At 32.2% G+C, this 24,351-nt stretch overlaps 2 protein-coding genes across 2 annotated transcripts; one reads left to right on the plus strand and one right to left on the minus strand.

Moving 5' to 3' along the window:
- Positions 1-11,358: 11,358 nt before the first annotated feature.
- Positions 11,359-17,457, minus strand: LOC122586365 (zinc finger MYM-type protein 1-like). Its single transcript, XM_043758358.1, has 5 exons — positions 17,096-17,457; positions 16,826-17,018; positions 16,520-16,723; positions 15,969-16,265; positions 11,359-11,685 (listed from the first exon to the last, which is right to left on the minus strand). Exons 1-5 carry the CDS (start codon positions 17,455-17,457, stop codon positions 11,359-11,361), a joined length of 1,383 nt encoding a protein of 460 aa, XP_043614293.1.
- Positions 17,458-22,442: 4,985 nt separating this feature from the next.
- Positions 22,443-23,886, plus strand: LOC122585505 (cationic peroxidase 1-like). The gene is made up of 3 exons (XM_043757630.1): positions 22,443-22,664; positions 22,770-22,964; positions 23,332-23,886. Exons 1-3 carry the CDS (start codon positions 22,443-22,445, stop codon positions 23,884-23,886), a joined length of 972 nt encoding a protein of 323 aa, XP_043613565.1.
- The last annotated feature ends 465 nt before the right edge of the window (positions 23,887-24,351 follow it).

A 24,351-nucleotide genomic window follows, 5' to 3' on the forward strand; every position in this document is an offset into this window, starting at 1 on the left:
TATGTTTGTGCATACGTAGCATTCTCATATGCAATGATCGGCACTTCCACACGAGATTTCTGACTTTACTTCCACCATAAAAACATTTATATTTTATTTTTTTATTGGTTTGAATTAAGTTGTTCTTGATTTTTTTTTTGTAGAGAGGTAAGACTGTCTACAGCTTACTTACCTTATATTCCGTGCAGGGATTGGGTCCTGTTGTTGTTGATTTTTTTTCTTTCTTTTTTTCTTTTCTGAGAAAGGAAGAGAAAAAAATGGGAATTTTCAGTTATATTTTTTTTTAACTCTGTTTTATATTCTTTGAGAATACAACATCAGAATTGTTTTTGATGACGTATTCAAATTTATTTAAGTTTTATTACCATAAATACTGTGAAACAACCTATGTCCTTTGATCTGTATTGGCAACGGTTCAGTTTTGGTCTTGTATCAAAGCTGGGTTTTAATGTACACACAAGTTTCTCCGATCCATAGAGAAACTGACTATAATTTGGTGGGTTTTGCATTGGTTTTCTGCATATTTGGATTAACGGGGCGCTGACCCAATAAAACCGACTAACCCAACGGATTAGTCACGTTTAAAATATAACCCGACTGTAAAGACGTCATTGTATGGATGTGGATTGATCCATTAATAATCCAACTTAATTGGATTGTGATTCGATCTATATCTAAAAATTTAAGTGTAGATCGCCATCTATCGATTCATATAATTTTTAGGGTTAAGGTGGTGTTTTTTTGGCCTAGTTTAAATTATAACCCGACTGTAAGGACGTCATTGTTTGGCCTAGTTTTTTTTTTTCTTTTGCTGGCTTTTAGCTTATTTAGCTTGTCTTGCTCAACATAATCTCACTTAGGCTTTTTAGTTTATCGTTTTTTGACTTATATAAGCCATTTTATAGAAGCCACTACAACAATGGTTTTAAAACAAAAGCCAAAAGTTTTTTTTTTACTAGGATTTTTTAACAACAGCTAAAATACTCATCTGCCTTTCTTTCTCTTAAACAAAACAACCGGTCTATTTTGTCATCTTCTCGACACCCACCTTCCAACCTCAAAAAATCTATATCTTTTCAACTCCAATGGTGGCTTGAAACTCCACATCAATCTGGGTCCATACTTGTATTCACAACAAACACATATTTGTATATATATACTTTGTACATGTTAATCGATTGCCTCCCTCCAGAAACTATTATTATATATTTTTCATTTATCACTTGACCCCCTTTCTACTAATACCTACTTTATTCATGTTAAAAAAAATACCTACTTTATTAAAATTAAACTTATTTTCCAACTCCATCCGAATTTTGAACAGTTTGATGATTATAACTATTATCATGTAGTTAACTAACTCATAAAAACATAAATACATATAAACAATGGCGAAAGAAAATTTTTAGTGGGGTTTGAGATCTAAATTTTTCTTCTCTAACACTATTTTTTTTTAAAATGGGAGGTCGAAATTGATTATATCGAAATTTTTCTACACGAAAACAATATACCGTTACATCTAAAAAAAATTCGGGGGGTCTGGGGCCTCTCCTTGCCCCTTAAAAGCTACGCCCATGCGTGTAAAATATAAGTTATATGATAATATGTAAATATTGTCCTTTTTGGACATTTTACTAACATAAGTTAAATAAAAAAATCAAACACAAACACTTGAAAAAAGCTTATTAACTTGTACAATATAAGCTAAACCAAACACTACAAAATAGTTTATAAACTTATAGAAGATAAGTAATTAATTAATAAGCACAAGCCAAAAGAAAAACGTTAGGCCAAAGACCCCCTAAATACATAAAATTCTTGAAAAAGAGTAACACATTTTTGGGATTCCATTTTCAAATTGTATGTAATTAACGTAATCGATTGAGTTTAATGTTAAAACTTCGTGTAGTGTCAATGTGATATAACACATCAATATAAAAGGCCACCACTATGAAATATCTGATGTGAAATTTATGTGAAATGCTCAGATTAAGGTAAAGTTTGTTTGAAAATTAATAAATTAAGTCATGACTTAATCAAAACTATTTAATCTATTAAGTCATTAAAAGTGTTTGTTTTTTTGACTTAATAAACAAAAAACAACTATATTGATTTAATTCATACAGACATTTTTTATCTCACTTAATCAATTTAGTTAATTATAATTAAAAAAACAAACAGCCCTTAAACTGAGTCAACTCACAAAAAGGGTTTAGATTGCTATGTGTATAAATGGGGCTTATATTATAATGTCATGTAGACATTTTCAATGAAATGACATGCCACGTTAATAACTAAAGCTTTATTGCTTACATATTAAAAACATAGTCTCTTTAATAATCAAAACATAAATATGTTATCTTTTTAAATATTTTAAGAAAATAAGTTATCTTTTTATGCATTTAACCCTAATTTAAAACTTTTAAGAGAGAGATATTTTTTTTCCTTCCTCTTCAAATCTAGATTTGAGATCAATCAAGACTAGATGTCTTCTTTCAACTAAGGTTTCATCTTGTCGTTGAGAATATTTTTTCAAGGGTTAAGCCCTAAGCCTGGAAATAACATCTTTATCTTCGTGCATGGGTAAGACCGTATACATCATACTTCACTTAAACCTGGGTTTTACTGGATTGGATACTTATGACATTACCTTATATTTTTTGGATATTATATTTACAAATTTGATATGATATAACACAGCCAATGGCATTGGTAAGGTCTTAGGATCTACCTGTGTTCGAGTCCCACTTCCCATATATGTTGGGGTGGATTAATAGGGATTTTTCGAGAGTCTTGAGTTTAATCTCAGACATGCGTGCAATTAGAAGTAGCAGTAGATTAAAATGTCGTTTTCTCAAAAAAAAATATTTTTTTTTATATATTTATATACAAATTTATTTATTTATTTATAAAATCACATGCTCTTAACAATTAAATTATATTATCTCTATTAATTTATTTTTTTAAAATCGAATTAGTAGTTAGCAGTTATCACTCGAACACCACATTGACATTTAATTGGGCAGTATGTAGAGCTCAAAGTCTCTCAAACCACTCAAGACTGGGATGAAATCCCGGACTCTTAAAACCCCCTAATAATCCACCACCTACAAATGTAGTAAGTGAGATTCGAACCCTGGTGGATTTCCTCAAGGTCTAATACTTTACTAATGGGTCACCAACGTCGTCATCATAACCACCGTCGTATCGCAAGATTCGGGGCTAGTATTATCAAAAAGTGATATGTAACTCTTTTATATTAAAAAATGAGAAGTTGTACGGATTGATCTAGATAATGATGAATCAATTAAAATTTTTTTGATATGGATTGGATTATTGTCCATTAGATCACCTTTAATGACATATGTTTGATATCTCGTACTTACAAAGCTTCGCCGTTAAGGTGAGTGTTATTAAAAGTCGAATATCAACTAATGAGTGAGGACAAAAGAAACAAGGGGTAAGTACGGATTGGTTGGATGCGGTTTTAAGTTAAATTTAGGGGTGAATAAAACCAAACCAAAAATCATAAAATCCATGAAAATAAAAAAAAACCAAATTGAAAAACAAATATTTTAAAAACCGTTATTTTTGTCATATCGGTGTTAAAAAAAGTTCAGGTATTACCGGTATTATGGGTGTTACCGGAAATTCCAGCCGGTATGATCATTTTAACTTATTTTATAAAGTACCTACAAAACTTATTACAATTTTTAAAAAATAGTCAAAATACAATTAGATTCCACTAAACAATAATACCAAATAAGTATTTTATAACAAATATAAATTTTAAAGTTCACAAATAACAAAAAAATATTATTAATGTATCATAAAAAAAAATTTTAAAAAATTTAAAATACCGGAAAATACCTAAAATACAGGAAATATCGTCCGGTATTAAATAGTGAAAATACCAAAAAAATACGGGCTTAAAAATACCAGAATATCCTCTGATGCCGGTAATACTGGTCGGTATGTAGCGGTATTTAAAACACTGAGAAAAACTGCCCCAAAGTAAAAAACTAATTTAATTGTTATTATATTTGAAAAAACCATATTAGTGATTTGATTTTTGGGTGCATATTAGAACGAAAACCAAAAAACCTACACCATACCATATTATATATTTAAAAAAAAATAAATTTAAGTTAGACATTAGTTTTTTTTTTATGGGTATGGATCGATTATCACACTAGATGGTCTAAAGTATATTATTTTAGCCGGGTCTACGCTATAGGACTCTCTCACCTGATCTTGCAATGCTCGAGCCGGAGATCGGTTTTGAGGCTCGAGCTCGTTTGAACCTTAATTTTCAAACTCGAGCTCGGCTCGTGATATTCGACTCGAGATCGACTCGTTTGTCAAAAAAAAACCCTAAACGAATTAGAGTTTAGTTCGAGCTCGAGCTTGGTAAGTGATTAAAAGTAAGCTATTAGTATTTGAAAGCTTGATTAATATAATATGTATGTATATATATAAATAACCATGTTATTAAATTAATAAATTATATATGAAAGCTGTTTAGGCTCGCGAGCTTAAACGAGTTATGTATTCTAAGTTTGAACTGAGGCTCGATTACGAAACGAGTGAATAGCTAAGCTCGAATTCGTCCCGAGCTTTTTAGACTCGTCTCGAAACGAATTTTTTACAAATCGAATTTCAATAATTCTCGAGCAAAATTATCTCGTTTACACCTCCTTAACAATCCGACCAAAGGCACGACAACATATTAGGGAAAACCTTGTCTTATAAGACTTGAACCTTTAGTATCTAATATACTGTATATCGTTAATGATAATAGATTTTTAATTTGAGCATGTAAAACTTGGTATAGGTTAAACAAGTATACTTAGAGTATTTTAGTATTTATACGTGCATGAAGTAATGAATAGTTAAATATCTTTGTATTTTAAATTAGATGATCATTGAATAACTATTTAGCTAGACTATGAATATTATGCAAAAAGGTTTACTATGTGAAATTCCTTTTGTTATAATTTTGTTTTAAAAAAAGCGAGTTTCGTACATATGAAATAAAAAAAAAATAAAAAAAAATTATATATCCAAAAAACCAAAAACCAACCGAATGAACCGAAAAACCATACTACTATAAACCAAAAACAAATGGTTTAATTTTTTAAAAACACAAATGATTGGTTTGGTTCAACCGCATTAAACCGGTTCATACTTACCCCTAGTTAAAACCAAAAGCCAAACCAACCATTTGGATTTTTAAAATATCAAACTATTTGTGTTTGATTTATAGCGGTTTATTTTTTGGTTTATTGGGTTGGTTTTTAATTTTTTCAGTTATAAATGATTCTTTTTGTATTATACATGCGAGATATGGTTTTCTTAAAACCATATTCATAACAAACGAAATTTTGTATAGTAAATATATTAGCATAATATCAAAAGTTTACTTAATTAATCATTCAATGAACAACTAATTTAGAATATAAGATTTACAACTATTCATGACTTCATTACCTATAAATGCTAATATAATCACACTCTACTTTCATAATCCATATCAAATTTAATATGTTTAAATTAAAAATTTATTGTCATTAAGAATATATCTATCTATAATATAATTAAAAGAGGGGGTTAGGGATACACTTGACACACATAATCTCCCTCTTTGAGCCTAATTCTCCATCCTCATTAATCTTCTATTTTTTAAATATTTTTTTGATTATTAAATCTATGGGGCCGACCTTATTATTAATAAAAAAATCTTTTTATCTTAAAAAGTCTCCCAAAAATTATATTACATCTATATACAACCCAGGATTAAACTCACATATCTTCAACCAAAACAAAAAAATAGTCGTCTATCAAGAAGTTGACTTGCAAGAGGGTTTTTTTTTTTTTTAATATACTTTGTTCATATTTAATCATTATTATTTAACATTAAATTTTTATGTTATTGTTATTATTATCTCTATTAATTTTAAATTTTTATGTTATTGTTATTATTATCTCTATTAATTTAGTTTGTTGTCCATTATAAGTTCATCATGGTTTCTTCTTCAACAACAAAAAATAAGACCACATTAGTTCATCTTGAATATCTTTTGTAAACACATGTTAACCATCATCTACGACTCCGTGTTGTGCATGTATGGACTGTTTGGGAGTGTAACAACCCAAAGAAAATCAAAACGTTCGAGATGGTCTTTGTTGATAAATTGGTATGTACTTTTCAAAAGTTATATATATTTGTTTAGTTTTTCGTAATTTTAGTCTAAAATGGTACTTTGTGTTTGTCTTAAGTTTAGATATAACAACTACAAAAAAAATTTTGTTTGACTAAAGTTGAAAAAAAAGGGTTAACTAGATTTAATATTTATATGGAGTTAATTTGCATATGTTTCTTTCTTTAGTTTTCGTAATTATAGTCTAAAATTATTGTTTGTGTTTGTCTTAAGTCTAGATATAATAAACTACAAATTCTTTATTTAATTAAAGTTGAAAAAAAAGGGGTTAACTAGATTCAATATTTTTATGAAGTTAATGTTCATATGTTTCCTTCTTTAGTTTTTGTATTGATTAAGTTGTCGAATTGGTTCTAGGGATTTTATGTTTAATATAAACATTGAACATTCGATTCGGTATGTTCGAATAAAAAGCAAGAAAATCAAAGAAAAACCAAAACCAACGATTTATTATATTATTATAACTTTTGTATATATTGAGGAGCATTTGTTGTCAACAACAATTATAAACATATGCAAAGAATGATGCGAAGTATTTGAAATATAATATCAAAAACTAAAACAATAAACTTTCAAAGATGCCAGATTTTCCCAAACCCCTTAACACTCCTGTTATGCCTGAAATTTCAAGTACCAATATTTTGAAAGCCCAAGATCTTGACATCTCAGGATCTTGACACAGCGGAACATTCGGAAGATATACTAACGTATTGTTGCAATTTGCAAATATTATTATTATTTCCTCGTAAGTTAAACATGCAGGATCAATGATAATCAATATCACACATGGGAAATACCTCTAATGGTACAAAATCAAAGACACACGTAAAGAATCTCTTCAAGACACAAAGAAGAATTAATCCTCCAACATAACCGGACTTCAAGTTGAATTCAGCATGAGGAGAAATACATTAACGGTCACTTGACCAGGCAAGATCTTCAATAACGTTCAAGAACTGAAGATGTGGAAGATCCCTACAATATCGGATAGTTAGTTTATCATTTGCATTATAAATAGAAGGAGGTTGATCGATCCTAGACACTTACTTTTCATCAGTCGTTACTCACTTGTATTCACACACACGCTACATACTATTCTCTTCGCTGTTCATACACTTAGAGAGATCGATCAACCTACTCCCACCAATTGTAATCATTTTAACATTCATCAATAAAGAACAAGGCAGGAACGACTGTTTCCTCCCAGGGTTTTTATGCCGACAATCCTCTAAGGATTAAGGGCTTTTCCTCGTCAACAAATATCGGTGTTCTTGCTCTTTACTTTTTATTTTACGCATTATTTATTTGATTATTGCTTAATATCTTGCTTATATTAACATATTATGCATTATTTACATTAGTTTGCGAATATCTTGACCTTCTTTATTGTTTAGTCGACATAATCTTTATCAAAAGTCTTTCTTAACAACGCATCTTTGTAACTCAACATATTTTTACAAGCACACAACCTCACGAACGAAAGTTGGTTACTTAACTGATCTAAGTCTTCGACATAGATTATCTTAGGTGATTTTTGACCAAAACAATTTGGCGCCCACCGTGCGGCAAAAGGTGCTTTTCAATAAATCAAAATCTGATCATTCTTTACTTGATTATGTCGACAAAACACGTAAAAGGGTTTTCCAAGAATAAAAATACGGGGACACTCCATATGAGAAAGGAACCTGAACTATCCTATCCCTTCACTTATGCTAATGCTAATTTATTTTCAATTATTGCTCGAACTGAACAAGAAATGGAAGAAAGAAGCTATGACGTCATGAAGGATCTCAAGACGCTACAACTGAGATTCGTAGAAATTCTCAAATTACAAGCTTTACAAACTCAAGCTCCTATTAGAGAAATAACTGCTACAAGGATATTGTCTAAAGATAGTACGTCAAAGAATCCCAACTTTGAGGTATGGAACATGGACATGCAGATTTACAAATCATGATTTCTTTTGACTAATTGTTTGACACAATTGTAGTCTCAAGAATATTCTTAGACAAATGAAAAATATTTGATCTCATTCGATGAACACTCTTTACTGCAAATAGGATCTTTACCTTATAGTTATAACACCAGCTATTGGTTGAAGGTTTCCACCTTCTCTTAATAATATCTTCGCAATTTGGCTCTAACGCCTACATTTGGTTAAAGGTTTTCACCTTTTCATTATGGAATTTCTACCGAATGGCTCTAACGCCAGCTTTTGGTTAAAGGTTTACACCTTTCTTAAAATCGCCCGGTCGCACAAATTAATTAGACGGTTGAAGGGTTAAATTCCATGGTCGTCGAAATTAATTCTGTTGGTTATCGATATTACCATTGATCTCCCGATTTGGCTAATCACGCCACCATTGTCTGATGTACAAAGGCTAACAACGCCACTATTGTTTAATTGATAACCAAGAGGGCTAATCACGCCATATGAAGCCGGCTAACTGTGCCATTCAAAGAGTATTTATTCAAAAGATTGGGGATACCCCACACATCTTATGAACTTGACGTTCAATCATAGATATCAATGAACTCTGGGATTCACTGTCTGAGAATTCATTTCTTTGAACTAATACAACTATCTGCTCTGTTTAGCTATATGCAATGAATGCAAGGAAATAAATACTAATCAAAGCATTCTAAAGAAACAGAGAGTGATGAACAGCCGAGGAACTACGATTTATTTAATCATAGCCTACCACTGAGACAATTCAATACGAAAGGTGCACGTATTCCAATTCCTTCATTGTTTCAATTCAGATATATGTGTCTGATTAAAACTTAGAAACGATATTATAAAAACTAATGCTAAATTATTAAGCATGAAAGATTAAGAAATACCTGGATAATAGCACGCCGTTATACCTGCCAAAATAAAAAAGGGGGGGGGGCAATGCTAAACAAATAGCAAAATTAACGCAACAAATATACGAAATACTTGTTGAGATTTGAAAATTTGTGCTAAACAGCACCGGAACAGTCTCCCACAGCAAATATGATCCTAAGCTATAGTTCATAAATCCTAAAACACCACCAAGGTTAATCATCCCAGATTAATCACACCTCAGAGAAATTATTTTGGTTAGAGACCACATTCCAAATTAAAAATACTAATTACAGCTATTAAAAACCGTCAAGCTGCCTTCTCCTACTTCTGCTCCTCATCCTTGTCAAACTCTTCATCATCTTCCAACATCTTGTCATCATCCCTAACTGCTTCCTGACTAACTTTTTTGATTTCTTCATACGTGTCATCGACTTCATCTTCAACAATTAGATCTTCATCTTGCTTTTTCTTCAATTTGGATTCACCTCCCAAATTCACATATTCTTGATCAAACTTTTTAATATCCCACTTCTTGGGAAGAACAGAACCAGCTGCTTGGGCTTCCAAAGCCATTTGAACTCTGACCCCTGCAATTGACCTTTCAGTGCTCCACTTTGCATTCTGTATGATTGCTGCCGACTTACTTTTCATCTTTTTCTCGAACTTTGCGGACTATTCCTCAAACTTCTTGGTCATCTTGGCTAACTCATCTTTGGTTTTGGCCAACTCCTCTTCCAGATCCTTGACAAGCTTATCCCTGTTGTTAAGTTGCAATTTGAGATTTGTACACTCCTCTGACTTCTTTCCCATAAACTTCCAGACACATTCACTGCTATAAGTGGCCAATGCAAGAGCCTGAAAAAAGATAAAACATTAGTAAATCGAAAGAAACTTTAATCAAAGAAAAATTAAGCACAAATATACCTCTTCAAACTGAGTCTTGACGAATTCCAAAGTCATAAGTCCTGGAATCTTGAGTGGAGGTACCTTCTTCCCAGTCAAATCGATCACCCTTACCTCAGAATCCGCCTTGGGTTTGCTTTCAGTTTTTAAAGAAGAATCAGTATTTACTTTCTTACTGGCTCGAGTTCTTGCTGTAGTCACTGGACGCTTCTTAGGAGTTTCACTCATAGCAAAAAGCCCCTCGTCACAGAACTCTTCAGATGGAGAATTCTTCTTCGGAATAGATTGAGCAGTGTTATCTTCCATAGTTTCTTCACTTGTCTTAGTAGAGGATGCAGACTTGACGGCGTATCGACCAAAGTTCCTTTTTTCACTATCTAAATCGAAGAAGGCTTCAATCCTTTTCTTAGCTCCCTTATCCTTCGAAGCTTTTAGTTTTGCTGCGAATATAACAAAAATATTACATACATAAGAATGGGTCATAAACTAATAAGTTTAAAAAGACCTATCAATCGTACCTCCTGCTATCCAAGATGGAGGTAGATAACTGCCTACGGGAAGACTCTCTCTTTTAACAAAAAAGAACCGGAATTTCCAACGATCATCATTGTGAGTTACTTTACCAACCAAATGCCTATGGCTATATTTTACTTTGAGAATATAAAACCCCGTACCAAAAGTAGTTAAATTATAAACTATACTCAAGTCGGGAACCTTAAGCTCTAACTTTTTGCTAGTAATAATATCGTTCAAGACAAACAGGATCCTCCAAAGCATAGGGCTGGCTTGACCATATGAGATCATGACGGACTTAAAAAACTGAGTAATAAAACTAGGAAAAGGAAAGGTTAATTTCAAATGTTTGAAAGGATATTCGGGAAAACCTATCCAAATGTCAGAAGCTAGGTCTATTTTAATTTTAGGATCCGGAGCCCTAAAGATAGTACCTTTTGGAAAATATGATTGTAAGTGATCAAGATCTGGCTTACTCATAGTGCTAACATAATCTTTATCCATCACATTTGTTTCAATAAATTCACTAACTGCTAAAGCAGAGGAAGAATCAACAAACATTATGAAAAAGAAAAGAAAAAGAAAAGTTTACCTTGAAAGAGAGATTAGCGATACACACGGTGAATAATGAGTGTAGAGAGAATATGACTCATACCTAATTTAAAGGATGCAGTAACTATTGAGGAGTACGTGGCCTAAAAACTAACCACTCACTTTTTAACTAAGGGCGAAGCGTATTTGAGAAACAAAACAAATTAATTAAATATTTTGGTTGTAATTATCCGTCAACTACATTTTACGATATTTTTGGTCGTAAAGGATAATGGTATACGTAATTCAAGAAACCGAATAAACATAAGCTTTAAGAAGTCCAATATGTTGATACAATATTTAAAGAGTCGAATTTCCTTTGCTAGGAAAAAGCGACTTAGCCTCTAAGGGATATTCTCTTTCAAATCTATTAACTCGAGCAGCTGCTAAATCATGTCTTCTTCTAGTAAGAATAAGCTCTTCTTCCAAAAGGTCGATTTCTTGGTATTCCTCTAACAACAATAAGTGCATATCCATTATTTTGGATTCCAATTGACTCTTCGTTTTATCGGCCATTTCCTTTTCGAGATTGGTCTTTTTCTCAAAGGATTCAATGATCTTACTTAGATTCTTGATGATCTCATTGTTCACAATGTCCATTCGTTTCAATTTGAAATTTTCAGATACCTGAAAAATATAAGAAGAGTTGTTGATCTAAGCGAACAAACTAAAATACAGAATGAAGATAATACCTCGGAAGAAGAAAAGTCCTTAGACATTTTTGACAAGAGAAGTTACACTGAACCGATATGACACTCAAAGAAATTTGAGTGACAAAGCGTCTTATTTGTAAGACGGTTTTGAAATTTTACTATTTGACTCCGTTCAAAGTTTTCTGAAAGCCCAAGATCTTGACATCTCAGGATCTTGACACAGCGGAACATTCGGAAGATATACTAACGTATTGTTGCAAATATTATTATTATTTCCTCGTAAGTTAAACATGCAGGATCAATGATAATCAATATCACACATGGGAAATACCTCTAATGGTACAAAATCAAAGACACACGTAAAGAATCTATTCTACACGCAAAGAAGACTTAATCCTCCAACATAACCGGACTTCAAGTTGAATTCAGCATGAGGAGAAATACATTAACGGTCACTTGACCAGGCAAGATCTTCAATAACGTTCAAGAATTGAAGATGTGGAAGATCTCTACAATATCGGATAGTTAGTTTATCATTTGCTTTATAAATAGAAGGAGGTTGATCGATCATAGACACATACTTTTCATCAGTCATTACTCACTTGTATTCACACACACGCTACATACTATTCTCTTCGCCGTTTATACACTTAGAGAGATCGATCAACCTACTCCCACCAATTGTAATCATTTTAACATTCATCAATAAAGAACAAGGCAGGAACCATTGTTTCCTCCCGTGGTTTTTATGCCGACAATCTTCTAAGGATTAAGGGCTTTTCCTCGTCAACAAATATAGGTGTTCTTGCTTTTTACTCTTTATTTTACGCATTATTTATTTGATTCTTGCTTAATATCTTGCTTATATTAACATATTCTGCATTATTTACATTAGTTTGCGAATATCTTGACCTTCTTTATTGTTTAGTCGACATAATCTTTATCAAAAGTCTTTCTTAACAACGCATCTTTGTAACTCAACATATTTTTACAAGCACACAACCTCACGAACGAAAGTTTGGTTACTTAATTGATCTAAGGTGATTTTTGACCAAAACAACTCCCAAACCAACCCCATTAAATTAGATGTTATTAATTAAATAAAGATTAAGAAAAATTATTACGAAACACGCAGACCTGAAGTCTAAAACCCGGATTCTAAACACATCATATTTTCCCCCTTACTCGAATTCCAATTTTTTAGCTTTGATTAATATATTTTGAGACTACCCGTACATTAGACGGGCTTGAACACTAACATGAATATTAATATGGTTTGCTTTGAGTTTTTATATGCACCCAAAAACCAAACCACTAATATGTTTTTTTTTTAAAACACAAAAACAATAAAATTAGTTTCTTACTATAGTACGGATTTTCGTAATTTTTCTTTTTTGTGTTTTTATGGTTACTCTTAGATATTCAACCGTTTTAAACACCTTAGATCCTGGTATTTATGAACTACTTAGTGAACCTTAAGTTCATTTGAACAAATGACAAAGATAAATTCATTCAGTAACATTTAATTTTCACGCATTTTACTTTTTTTTTTTAAATAACTAACTTATTAACCATTATAACAAAAAGCCAAAAAAAAAACCTAAAAACTATCCCATCAAACAATCAAAACTAGTAACTTTAAACATTATTGCAAAAAAAAAAAAAAAAAAACTAATATAAAACCCTATCAAATGATCAACAAAAAATCCAGCAAGTATACAAGTTTACTGAAATGCTTTAAGTTAAATATCTAAATCTAACAAGCATTATAATTGGATTGAGACCCTATAAAATTATTATCAAATTTATTTTACAAATAAAGTTGATAATATTGATTATCCAATGAAATATAAGAGAACCTTTTATTTCCACCATATACCTATATGAGAATAAAGTAAGTCCCAACTCAAGAGATAGTACTACTAAACACATCTCTATGTTGACGGTGAGAGTCTTTGCAATATGTTCAAGAACTAGACAATTGCCAGTTGCTATGAACGATATACCAAGTTACTGGATAGATTACTTATTAAGGTGACAAAGTGATAAGTAAAAGACAATGCAAATATTAAATACTTGTAAAGTAAATTGGTGAGACAATATGTAATTTTCAAGTATAATTTATTTATTTATATGTTAAATATATTACAAAGTTGTTGCGGAACCAGATAATAGAATAATGTAAATATCCTAACAACTTATTAAATACAATTGATCTATACTTGGAAGTTCTCTTTTCAATCGAAACACTTAAAGTTGTGAAATGTTCCTTTTTGCAATTGAGAGAATATTGCACAAGTTCACCAATAATATTGCAAAGCACATATGCAAAAGATTGTTTCTTGGTTGTGCAAAGGCCCTTGTTTATAAGCAAAGGTTGACATTGAGATGTCAACCTTGCCGTACAAATATGGTTGAGAGCATTTAAGGAAGTGTATTGAATTCCTTCAAAATGCTTGATAAAGTAAGATATAAAGTCACTTTATTCAACATACCTTATGCACTTTTGTACTTTAATCATAAACAAAGGGTATTGTCTCGATAATTGTACATAAAGTAATAAGGTCTTCCTCGTAATCAGTGTAAAGCTTTTTAAGTACTTTACACTAATGCTCTCCAGTCTTGATCTAGGAAAAATGTCCACTGGCTTCGCTGCCATGGTCATTCTCTTTTTTCCACTTGCTGTCTTCAGCTTCAATTGGAATGTCTTCAGTTCTTGGTCAGATCTCAACTAGAGTGAGCTCCAGTTGCATCAACTGTACACTGACCACTATACTTCTAATATTTCTAGACAAATCTTTTTGTCTCTAGATGCAACCGGAGATGCTCCTGTTTACAGCGAAACTCGACCTAATAATTCCATCATAATTTCAATAAAAGGGATATAAAGAAAGCAAGTAAAGAAAGCAAAATGACCCATCAATAAATGTAAACAGAAAATCAGTAGAAACATAATTGGAAACATCCACATCCCTTTCTTTCTTTCTCTCTCTCTCTCTCTCTCTCTCTCTCTCTCTCTCTCCTGTTCTTGTTCCTACGCAACCACCATCACCTCTGAAAGATGAAACGGAAATGCAGTGGTGCTGGGGATGGCTTTTTCCAGCAATGAAAAGTGGTGGAGGTGGTTAGCTGGATATTGGTGGTCAACCTTTGATTTTTGGGTGTCTTCATGAGATATGTATAAATATATACATAGATGTGCTTTTGAGCCTATTCATCGGAAAACTCGTTGTTGCTGCCGCCGCCACTGGAATCTTGAGCCGATTGTCGGAGTCCTCAAACATAAATGTTCAGCGGTTATTCTTTTGAGACTCACAAGGGGCACGAACGTTATATAAATGTTAAGCTCCTCTTTTTTTTACCAATGTCGTCCCTCTGGCTAATGTGCCAGGCGGAAATGTGGCGAAAAGGGGCGGCGGGCGGCTTAAAGCCATCCAACTCTCAATAGTTTTATTTATTAACACTCATTTATTTTGGTCATCGTCTATAGTCTATTATCACAAATGGAATAACAATTTTATCAATTTATTTATTTATTTATTTTTTCCAGCAAATTTACATCTGAACTAATGCATAAACTTCTCCATAATACTTTTTCTCTCCACGAGACCAAAGCCTCTACCACCCTACCTAGGTGGTGATGGCAATTAAAATCTTCTGCAACTTTTTAATAAATAGATTTCTCACTGTGTTCTCATTTTAAGATGTTCTCACTGGAATATGTGTGTGTGTGTGTGTGTAACGAACGACATTGTAATCTACATCTACTCTTAAATTACATGCATGCTTGAGATTAAACTCAGGACTTTAGAGAAATATCTCATTAATCCACCCCAACAAATATGAAAAGTTTAGACTCTAACACATGCGGATCCTCCCCAGTGGCGAAGCCAGAAATTTTTGAGTAGGGGGTCAGGATCTAATTTTTTTTTCCTAAAGTTATTGTTCGGGTAATATGTTAGGGTTGGTGATTCGATTCGGGTCGGGTAAAAAATTAAATACTATTATAATAAAAAAAAGTTTCAATCACTAAAAAACTAAATATTTGTCCAAGACAAGTAAATATTATTACATTAAAAAGGAGTTAAACGGTTGGTACCTGGTTCGATTCACTGAAGAAATTAGATTTCAACCTTTCAACCTTTAAGAACATTGAATTCTTCAATTATGGACTCCGCATCAAACTTGCTAGCAATTTTTTTTTTTCTATGTAAATCACCATACTGTTTGCTAGATTGTCACCAGACATCTTATTACGTAGGCGAGTCTTAATATCTTCATTGCCGAAAATCCCCTCTCTGTTGTTGTAGTTGAAACCGGAAGTGTCAAGAGTAGCCGACACACTCTTTCAACCAAATCATACATGCTATTTTTCCCAGTTTCTACAAGAGTTTGGCAGAGATCAGAAAGGGTTGCTACCTTACTTAGCTTGGAATTATCTATCCTTTCAACTTGAAAAGTCTCAACTTGACATCTTAACTGATTTCCCTCCTGCTCTATAAAGTCCATAGGATAATATTTCTCAACAAGAAGAACAATATCACCAATATTAATCTGTTTTGAGCATAAACTCGCACCAAGAGATAATAACTCTACCGATGTCTTTTCTTATCCAATGTCTCCATAAACAAATCTACTCGGTAAAAATGTTCAAATGTAACATGAAGATCATTTTTACGAGGCCGATACCGGGTAGATTTATATGGAGCCTTCATATCGGGCTGCTCAATGTCATATCTTTGACAAAAAAAATTAACTTTCTCAATTAAAGAATCCCATCCATTGTTTCTAAAATCATTTAGACTAACCTTTGTGGCTGAAACTGACTCCATTGCATTAAGGATGTCTTGGGATTTCTTTTGTAATCCTTGAGAAAGTGCATCAGTTTTTTGCATCACCTCTTTCATCATGTGAAGAACAAACACAAACTCGAATGACTTCAAGTGAGTATAAGCCACTTGAGCATCTCCACGTTGAGGACGGGTATTATTAGGTTTGTCGTCCATTACTCCCTTGAGAACAGTCCGAGTAACACCAAACATGTTAATCAAACTACAAATGGAATTATAATGGGAACCCCAACGTGTATCCCCAACCCTTTTTAATGTTCTGACCTGGTTTTTTCCTTTTCCCGATTTGATTTCACCCAACTCCGGTAATTCTTTAATCTCATTTGCCTTCGCCTTTTGTAACTCATCGTGACACTTACTAGAAGCACAAACCACATTTATTACATAAGCTAATTTATCAAAGAACTCGTGTACTGGATCGACTTGCTTTGAGACACAAACTAAGGCAAGTTGTAACCTATAAAAAAAAATCAACTCCATATGAGTATTTAGTCAAACCAAAAAAAGAACGAAAAACAATAAAAAGTAAGTAACCTGTGAGCAAAGCAATGAATGTAATATGCATAAGGACTATGCTGCCGAACGAGTGCCTGTGATCCGTTCCATTCCCCACTCATATTGCTAGAACCATCATAACCTTGACCATGAATTTTTCTAGTATCAAAGTTTTGATTCAAAATTCTATTCCACAAACTAGCCTTTAAAGTCGCCGCAATAGTATTTTCTACATGAACTGTATTCAAGAATATTTCCCGTATCACCCCTTTCGCATCAACAAATCTTAATACTATGGCCATTTGCTCTTTTTTGGATTCATCCCGTGACTCATCAACCATGATACAAAACCAAGAATCCCCCACTTCTTCCCGTATATACTTTCTCACTTTATTTGCCATAATACTAAGAACTTCTTGTTAGATATCGGAAGATGTATACTTGGATTTTTTAGGAGCATTTTCCAAAATAACATTTGCAAGATCATCATTATAAGAAGCTAATGGTGTTAGCAATTCAAGAAAGTTACCTTGATTCTTTGAATTGGAAGATTTATCATGTCCTCGTAAAGCACAAGCTTGGTATGTTAACCAACGAACTACATCATTGTACCTTTCAATCTTAAACGGTTTTTCCTTATTTGATCTTCACTTTGGTTTTCTATGAAATTTTCAATGTGTGCTTCTTGATTCACTAAATTAGTAGCAAACACAAATGCCTTTTTGTGTGTTGAAGATCTAATGTGCTTCAAAATAGTACAATTATTCTCATCATTAACCTTTTTCCAATTGTCAAATCCTTCACAAGTAAATGCACTATGACCACTTTGCCATTTGGTTTATCCTTATACAAATAACATAAAAAACAATAATCCTTGTGTGTTGTTGGAGAATACTCTAACCAATTAGGAAACATACCAAACCAAGCATATTTAAATCGACGAAGATTATTCTTTGGACCTCTAGGCTTATACACTTCAAGATTAGGTTGATACACTCCTAATGATATATATGCTAGCCTTACTTGCTCACGTACCTTAACCGGATATTTCCACATTTTAAGTCGTTTAGCGGGATCTCTTTCTAGGCTACTAACCTCCACTTCATTGATATTAGCTTGTGGAATTTGTTGATTGCAAGTATCCGGACCAATAACCGGTTCGCTTGTTGAAGCTTTTTACGTTTACTCTCTTGTTTTTCTTCATCATCAATTCCTTCTACTTGTTCTTATTGATTCTTTCTTTTAAAAAATGAAGTTATGGTTTTGTTATTCATTATTTCTTTTAAAATTTGTTCTACAACCACAAAAATTGCAAATAATAACTAACAAATCAAGTAATTAACTATAAAAGTTAATAAATCAAGTAATTAACCCCAAGTTCAATTACAATTAACAAAAACACTATCTCAAATTCTCAATTAACAATTAACAATTTACTATTTCTATTAAAAACTTAATCCTTAATTTCCATTAAAACCCTAAATAAAAGACACATACCTGAAATCAATGGGAGGGCAGGAGTTTGGTCGGAAGTAACTCGGACGGCGACGTAGCGGCGGGCGGCGGACTGCAGGTGGTGGAGGTCGTGGGTGGCAGGAGACAGAAGGGGGGAGGAATTTGGAGACGAGGGAGGCAGGGTCGCAGGGAGCGTTGTTTTTTTTGTTATGGTCCGTTCCTTTTTTTTTTCTAATATTAATGGGCTAAGTTATTTAGATTATGGTTTTAGTTTTGGCTTAGTAATTTTGAATAGGCTTATGTAAATTTAATTGATGAATTTTATTGTTTGGTATATAAAAAAATTTTGACAATTAAAATGTGGGGTCGAAACTGAATATATCAAAAAGTTTCTACACGAAAAATATATACCCCTTCATCGTAAAAGATATTTCGGAGGGTCGGACGACCCCCCGCCCCATGGTGGTTGCGCCTCTGATCCTCCCAAGATCAAAGACGTTATCAATGAGTCACTATATATATAATGCAATGATAGAGATCAAATGAAAGATTCCTTAAGGTAAGAAATGAGAGGAAGTGATTTTTAAATTTATTTTCCTTTATTTTTAAATTTTTTTATAGGCCTTTTTTAATGTGTTAGTAAAAGCTCATTCAAAAAAAAAAAATATAAAATAATAAAAAAATTCATTACAGATATGTAAAAACCTACGTATGTGTAAGTTGTATATTTTACACACTAAGGTATTTTTTATTTTCTAAATTAATTTTATATATTTATTATTTAGTGAGATTTTGTTTAAAAAATCAAAAATGAAAACAAAACTATAATCAATCTTTTCTTCCTTTTCTCTTTAAACTACCTACTTCCTATATCTCTACATTATAATATAGGGAAAAATATATTAAAAAATAACCTATTTACTCAAAATTCCTAAACAGGAGAACCTATTTAGTTTTCGTCTATTTAAAGGATCCAATTTTCATAAATTTCTTAATAAGGGGAACATTGTTAGTTTTTGACGTCAGGTCTCCGTTAAGTACCACGTCATCATCTTTGCTTACGGCCGTTGACTAAAACAAAAAAATACATTAAAAATGAAAAAAACGAAAATTCATAAATCGAAAATACATATATACGGATATAATATATATATATATAACACATTATCTTCCCTTTTTTTTCACTTTCACTTTTCCCGATTCTTCTTTTCTCCCCCCTTCATGAAGAAAAAAAGAGCAAGCAATGAGGATAGACCTATTATATCAACTAAGTCAAAAAAAAGTGTTCAAACTGTTGTCAATATGATCATAACTCAAGGAGTTGTACAAATGCCCCATTTAAGAAGGGGAAAATCATGGTTCATGGGTTTTGTGGGGAAAATGTTAGGTCCAGTTTTAGAAAAACTGGTCAGTCTCCAGTTGCACATGGAGACAATAAGATTTGTCCAGAAATATGAGAGGTCCAGTTGCAATGTACAGTTTATGCAACTGGCGACCTCCTCCAGTTGAAGATCTGACACAAACCTGGAGACGGTCCAGTTGAAGTCAAAAACATCAAATGGAAGAAAGAGATTGACCATGGCAGCGAAGCCCAGTGGCAATTTGACCAGATTAAGAACTGGAGAGATTCGGTGTAAATGCCTTTACAAAGCTTTACACTAATTACAAGGAAAAGACCTTTATTGCTTTATGTACTCTTACCCGGATAATGGATATTATCCTTGTATAAAGTACAAAGTACATAAAGCAGGTTGGATAAAGTATACTCTCTGTCATACTTTATCAAGCATTTTCAAGGAAAAGTTTACACTTCCTTAAATGCTCTCAACCATATTTGTACGGCAAGGTTGACATTCCCAATGTCAACCTTTGCCTATAAATAGAGGCCATTGCACAACACAATTACACGTCTTCGCAAATATACTCTGCAATACTTTGGTGTGCTTGTGCAATATTCTCTCAATCACAAAAAGGAACATTTCACAACTCTAAGTGTTTCGATTGACAAAGAGGATTTCCATGTTTAGATCAATTGTATTTCATAGGTTATTAGGATATTTACATACTTGTAATATCTTGGTTCTGCATCAACCTTTGTATTTTGTTTATAATCAATAAATAAAATACACATGAAAAATACATATTATCTCATCATTTACTTTACTAGTTAATTATTTATTGCATTGTATTTACTTATTTACATTGTCATCTTAATAAGTAAACCTTCCAGATTAACCTGGTATACTGTTCACTATAATTGGTCTTGTCCAGATTCAGTGAACGTATTGCAAATAAACTTCACTATTGACATAGAGGTGTCTCCAGTAGAATACCATCTTTTGAGTTGGGACTTACAGAAAATAGAAAAAAGAGAAAATAGGGTGTTATATATATATATGTATAATATATCCGTATATATGTATTTTTGATTTATGTATATTCGTATTTTCCATTTTTAATGTAATTTCTGTTTTAGTCAATGTTGTAAGCAAAGGTAATGACATGGCATGGGTGATGTGGCACTTAACGGAGGCCTGACGTCAAAAACTAACGATGTTGTCCTTTTTAGGAAATTTATCAAAACCAGATTCTTTAAATAGACGAAAACTAAATAGGTTTTCCATTTTAGGAATTTTGGGCAAGTAGGTTACCTTTTTATGTATTTTTCCATAAAATATAATACAATATTATATCCTTACATTAATGAAAATTGAATTATGAATAGTAACCATGATGAATAGTAACCGTTTATGTGGCGGATTACTATTTGTCCACTACAATATCTGAAATACTAATCGGATTTTGCCATATCGTATTTCCTTCACGTTTTCAAACACGGATTAATTGTTGGTTTTTTCATACTTTTTTCCTTTTGTATTTTCAACCAATATATTGTAACTTTTTCGTCATGATTTCAAGTACCATTATGCATCATTATTATATAAACTTTCATTAAAATTTAATCTTTCATTTTTGATTTTTAGTACTTTATTGCACATATGAAATATATATATATATTTGTTACCATAAATTTTTAATTGTGTTTGTAGTGTTGACTTTAGGCAGATATATATTTCATATGCCAAATTTTTTAGTTAACACATATAGTGATACATTATCAATAACAAAACTCAATCACAATAAGTGAAACATTGCAATGCGTAAAAGTAACCTAATGTAAATAAATGTAACATTGATTCTTAATTAGGCGGTTGAATGTTTAATTCAATTTTACCAAAATAATGCAACTATTTCAACAAAATAATTGAAGTCTCGCAACGCAGGACCGAATATTACTAGTTATAATTATAAGTGTCTAGTTCATGTTAATTTTTGAGGCTATCGACTTGAGTTTGACAATTTATTTGGCTTCAAGTCTTGTACTTTTTCAATGAGAGATTTTTATAAACTAAGTGAGTTATCTAAATTTGACAACTTCTTGGGTTATGAATCAATCCATTTTGCGATTAGTGTTAGCCAAGTCAATTTCTGTTTTGATTATTTACCTTATGTATAACTTATAGCATTATAATATTCCAAAATCACTATTTAACGGGTATATTCGACTCGAAAGTCATCATTTTAAGTACAAAAAAATGTACTGCGTGTTTCAATTCTTAACGTATATGCATGATGTAAATTTTTCTCCACCTAATCTCAAGTAAAATATTTAAAAATTGATGGTCTAAAACTTGAATAACTCAACAGTTTATGTCCAATTTCTAGACTTAATAACCAAGTCTCCTAATGCATGTATTAATTAGTGTAAGAACTAAGAAATATTGATTTGACCTTTTCTAAACCCAAAATCCTTAATTAACATTTGTGTTCCTTATAAATACTTTATAAGACTACCACAAGATCATATAACACAAATATTCGTACATCGTACTAATTAATTAAACACTACTCTTGGTCACCAACTACGTATATGGAGAAGATGAACACTATAAGCTTGTTGTCTCTCGTTCTTTTGCTCATTTTTTCGTTCATCCCCAAATCTACCGCGACAGATCTGTCTTCGAATTACTATGATCGAGTGTGCCCTGAAGCTATACCGACCATCAAACGCGTCGTTGAGGACGCAATAGCACAAGAACGCCGCATGGGTGCTTCTTTGTTACGTCTTCATTTTCATGATTGTTTTGTTAACGTAAGTACTATTTACAACTATATATATTAACTTTGAGATTTCAAATCATTATTGTGTGACTTTGCATTGCAATTTTAACGTTGTTTATATACATCATGTACGTAGGGATGTGATGCTTCTATTCTATTGGATCAAACTCCAACTATCGATAGCGAGAAAAATGCAGCTCCAAATGCAAACTCAGCTAGAGGGTTTGAAGTTATTGACAGAATCAAGTCTGAGGTGGACAAAGTTTGCGGTCGTCCCGTAGTATCTTGTGCTGATATCTTGACCGTCGCTGCTCGTGATTCTGTCGTTGCAGTAAGTATATACGTACAGTATGATATAAACATGTTCTTAAAAACCTATTCCCTAGCTCCGTCCCACTAAATGTGTATTGTTACAAGTATATATTTCAAACTCTTTCATTATCGACTTTGACCTTAAAAATCTTATTGTATATTATATAATAGTTGATGAAAATTTTATAAGATAAAAAAAATTTAAAATTCAATCAATTAATATAACTTTCATTAAGTTTGAAGTTAATAAAAAAAAAGACTTTGAAAATATAAAATAAGACACATTTAGTGCGACATAGAAAGTATAAAGACAATATTTATACATAAAATCTTGAACGTATGTATGTGTTAAGTTTGTTTTAACATGTATTATGCATGGTGTGTAGCTTGGTGGCCCTTCATGGAGAGTCAAGTTAGGAAGAAGAGACTCGACCACAGCTAGCCGAACCACAGCTGACGCCAACATCCCTGCGCCGTTCATGGACTTACCAGCACTAGTCTCAAACTTTAAGAACCAAGGGCTCGACGAGGAAGACCTAGTTGTTCTCTCGGGTGCACACACCCTTGGGTTTGCTCAGTGTAGAACTTTTAGGGATCGTATTACTGATGACAACAACATTGATCAAGGCTTTGCTAGCCACCTTCGAACCATTTGTCCACAAGTTGGGGGCGACTCAACGCTCGCACCACTTGACCCAACACCAAACTCATTTGATGGGAGATACTTCAACAACTTGGTGAGTAAAAAAGGGCTTTTGAGATCTGATCAAGCATTGTTTAATGGTAATGATGGTGAAACTGATGAGCTTGTTGAGAAATACAATGAGAAACAGCAAGAATTCTTCGAAGATTTTGCAAAGTCTATGATTAAAATGGGTGATATAAGTCCATTAACAGGAAATAGAGGCCAAGTTCGTTACAACTGCAGGAGGATTAACTAAAATATCAAACTAGATGGCTTGATAATCTAAAGATTATGAATTTTTGCTTTATGTAAAAATTTCAATTGTATGTTTGTTCTCCTATACATATATTCATTATATGTTAGAATTGTTTATTCATTCGATGAATTGTAGAAAGAGGAAATTAAGTGTATAGGTTATTGTTTTAATGTTCTCTTTTAGATTATTTTGATTAAAAATCCCAATGTTTGTATGATCAGTATCAATGATTTGATTTCAACAATCTATGATATGACATCAATATAGTGGTTAAAATAATACTATCTCCGTCTCATTTTAATTGTTCTATTCTGACTGGTCACGTATTTTTTCTTCCGATTTTGACCGTAAATATCTTTATTTATGTTATATATTAGTTGATGAAAGTTATATTAATGAAAAGTTATTTAAAACTTAATCAATTCATATATGCTATATCAATTCTTATATAATACAAACAAAAAA

Source organism: Erigeron canadensis, chromosome 1 (genome assembly GCF_010389155.1).
Source record: "Erigeron canadensis isolate Cc75 chromosome 1, C_canadensis_v1, whole genome shotgun sequence".
NCBI classification, from domain to species: domain Eukaryota; kingdom Viridiplantae; phylum Streptophyta; class Magnoliopsida; order Asterales; family Asteraceae; genus Erigeron; species Erigeron canadensis.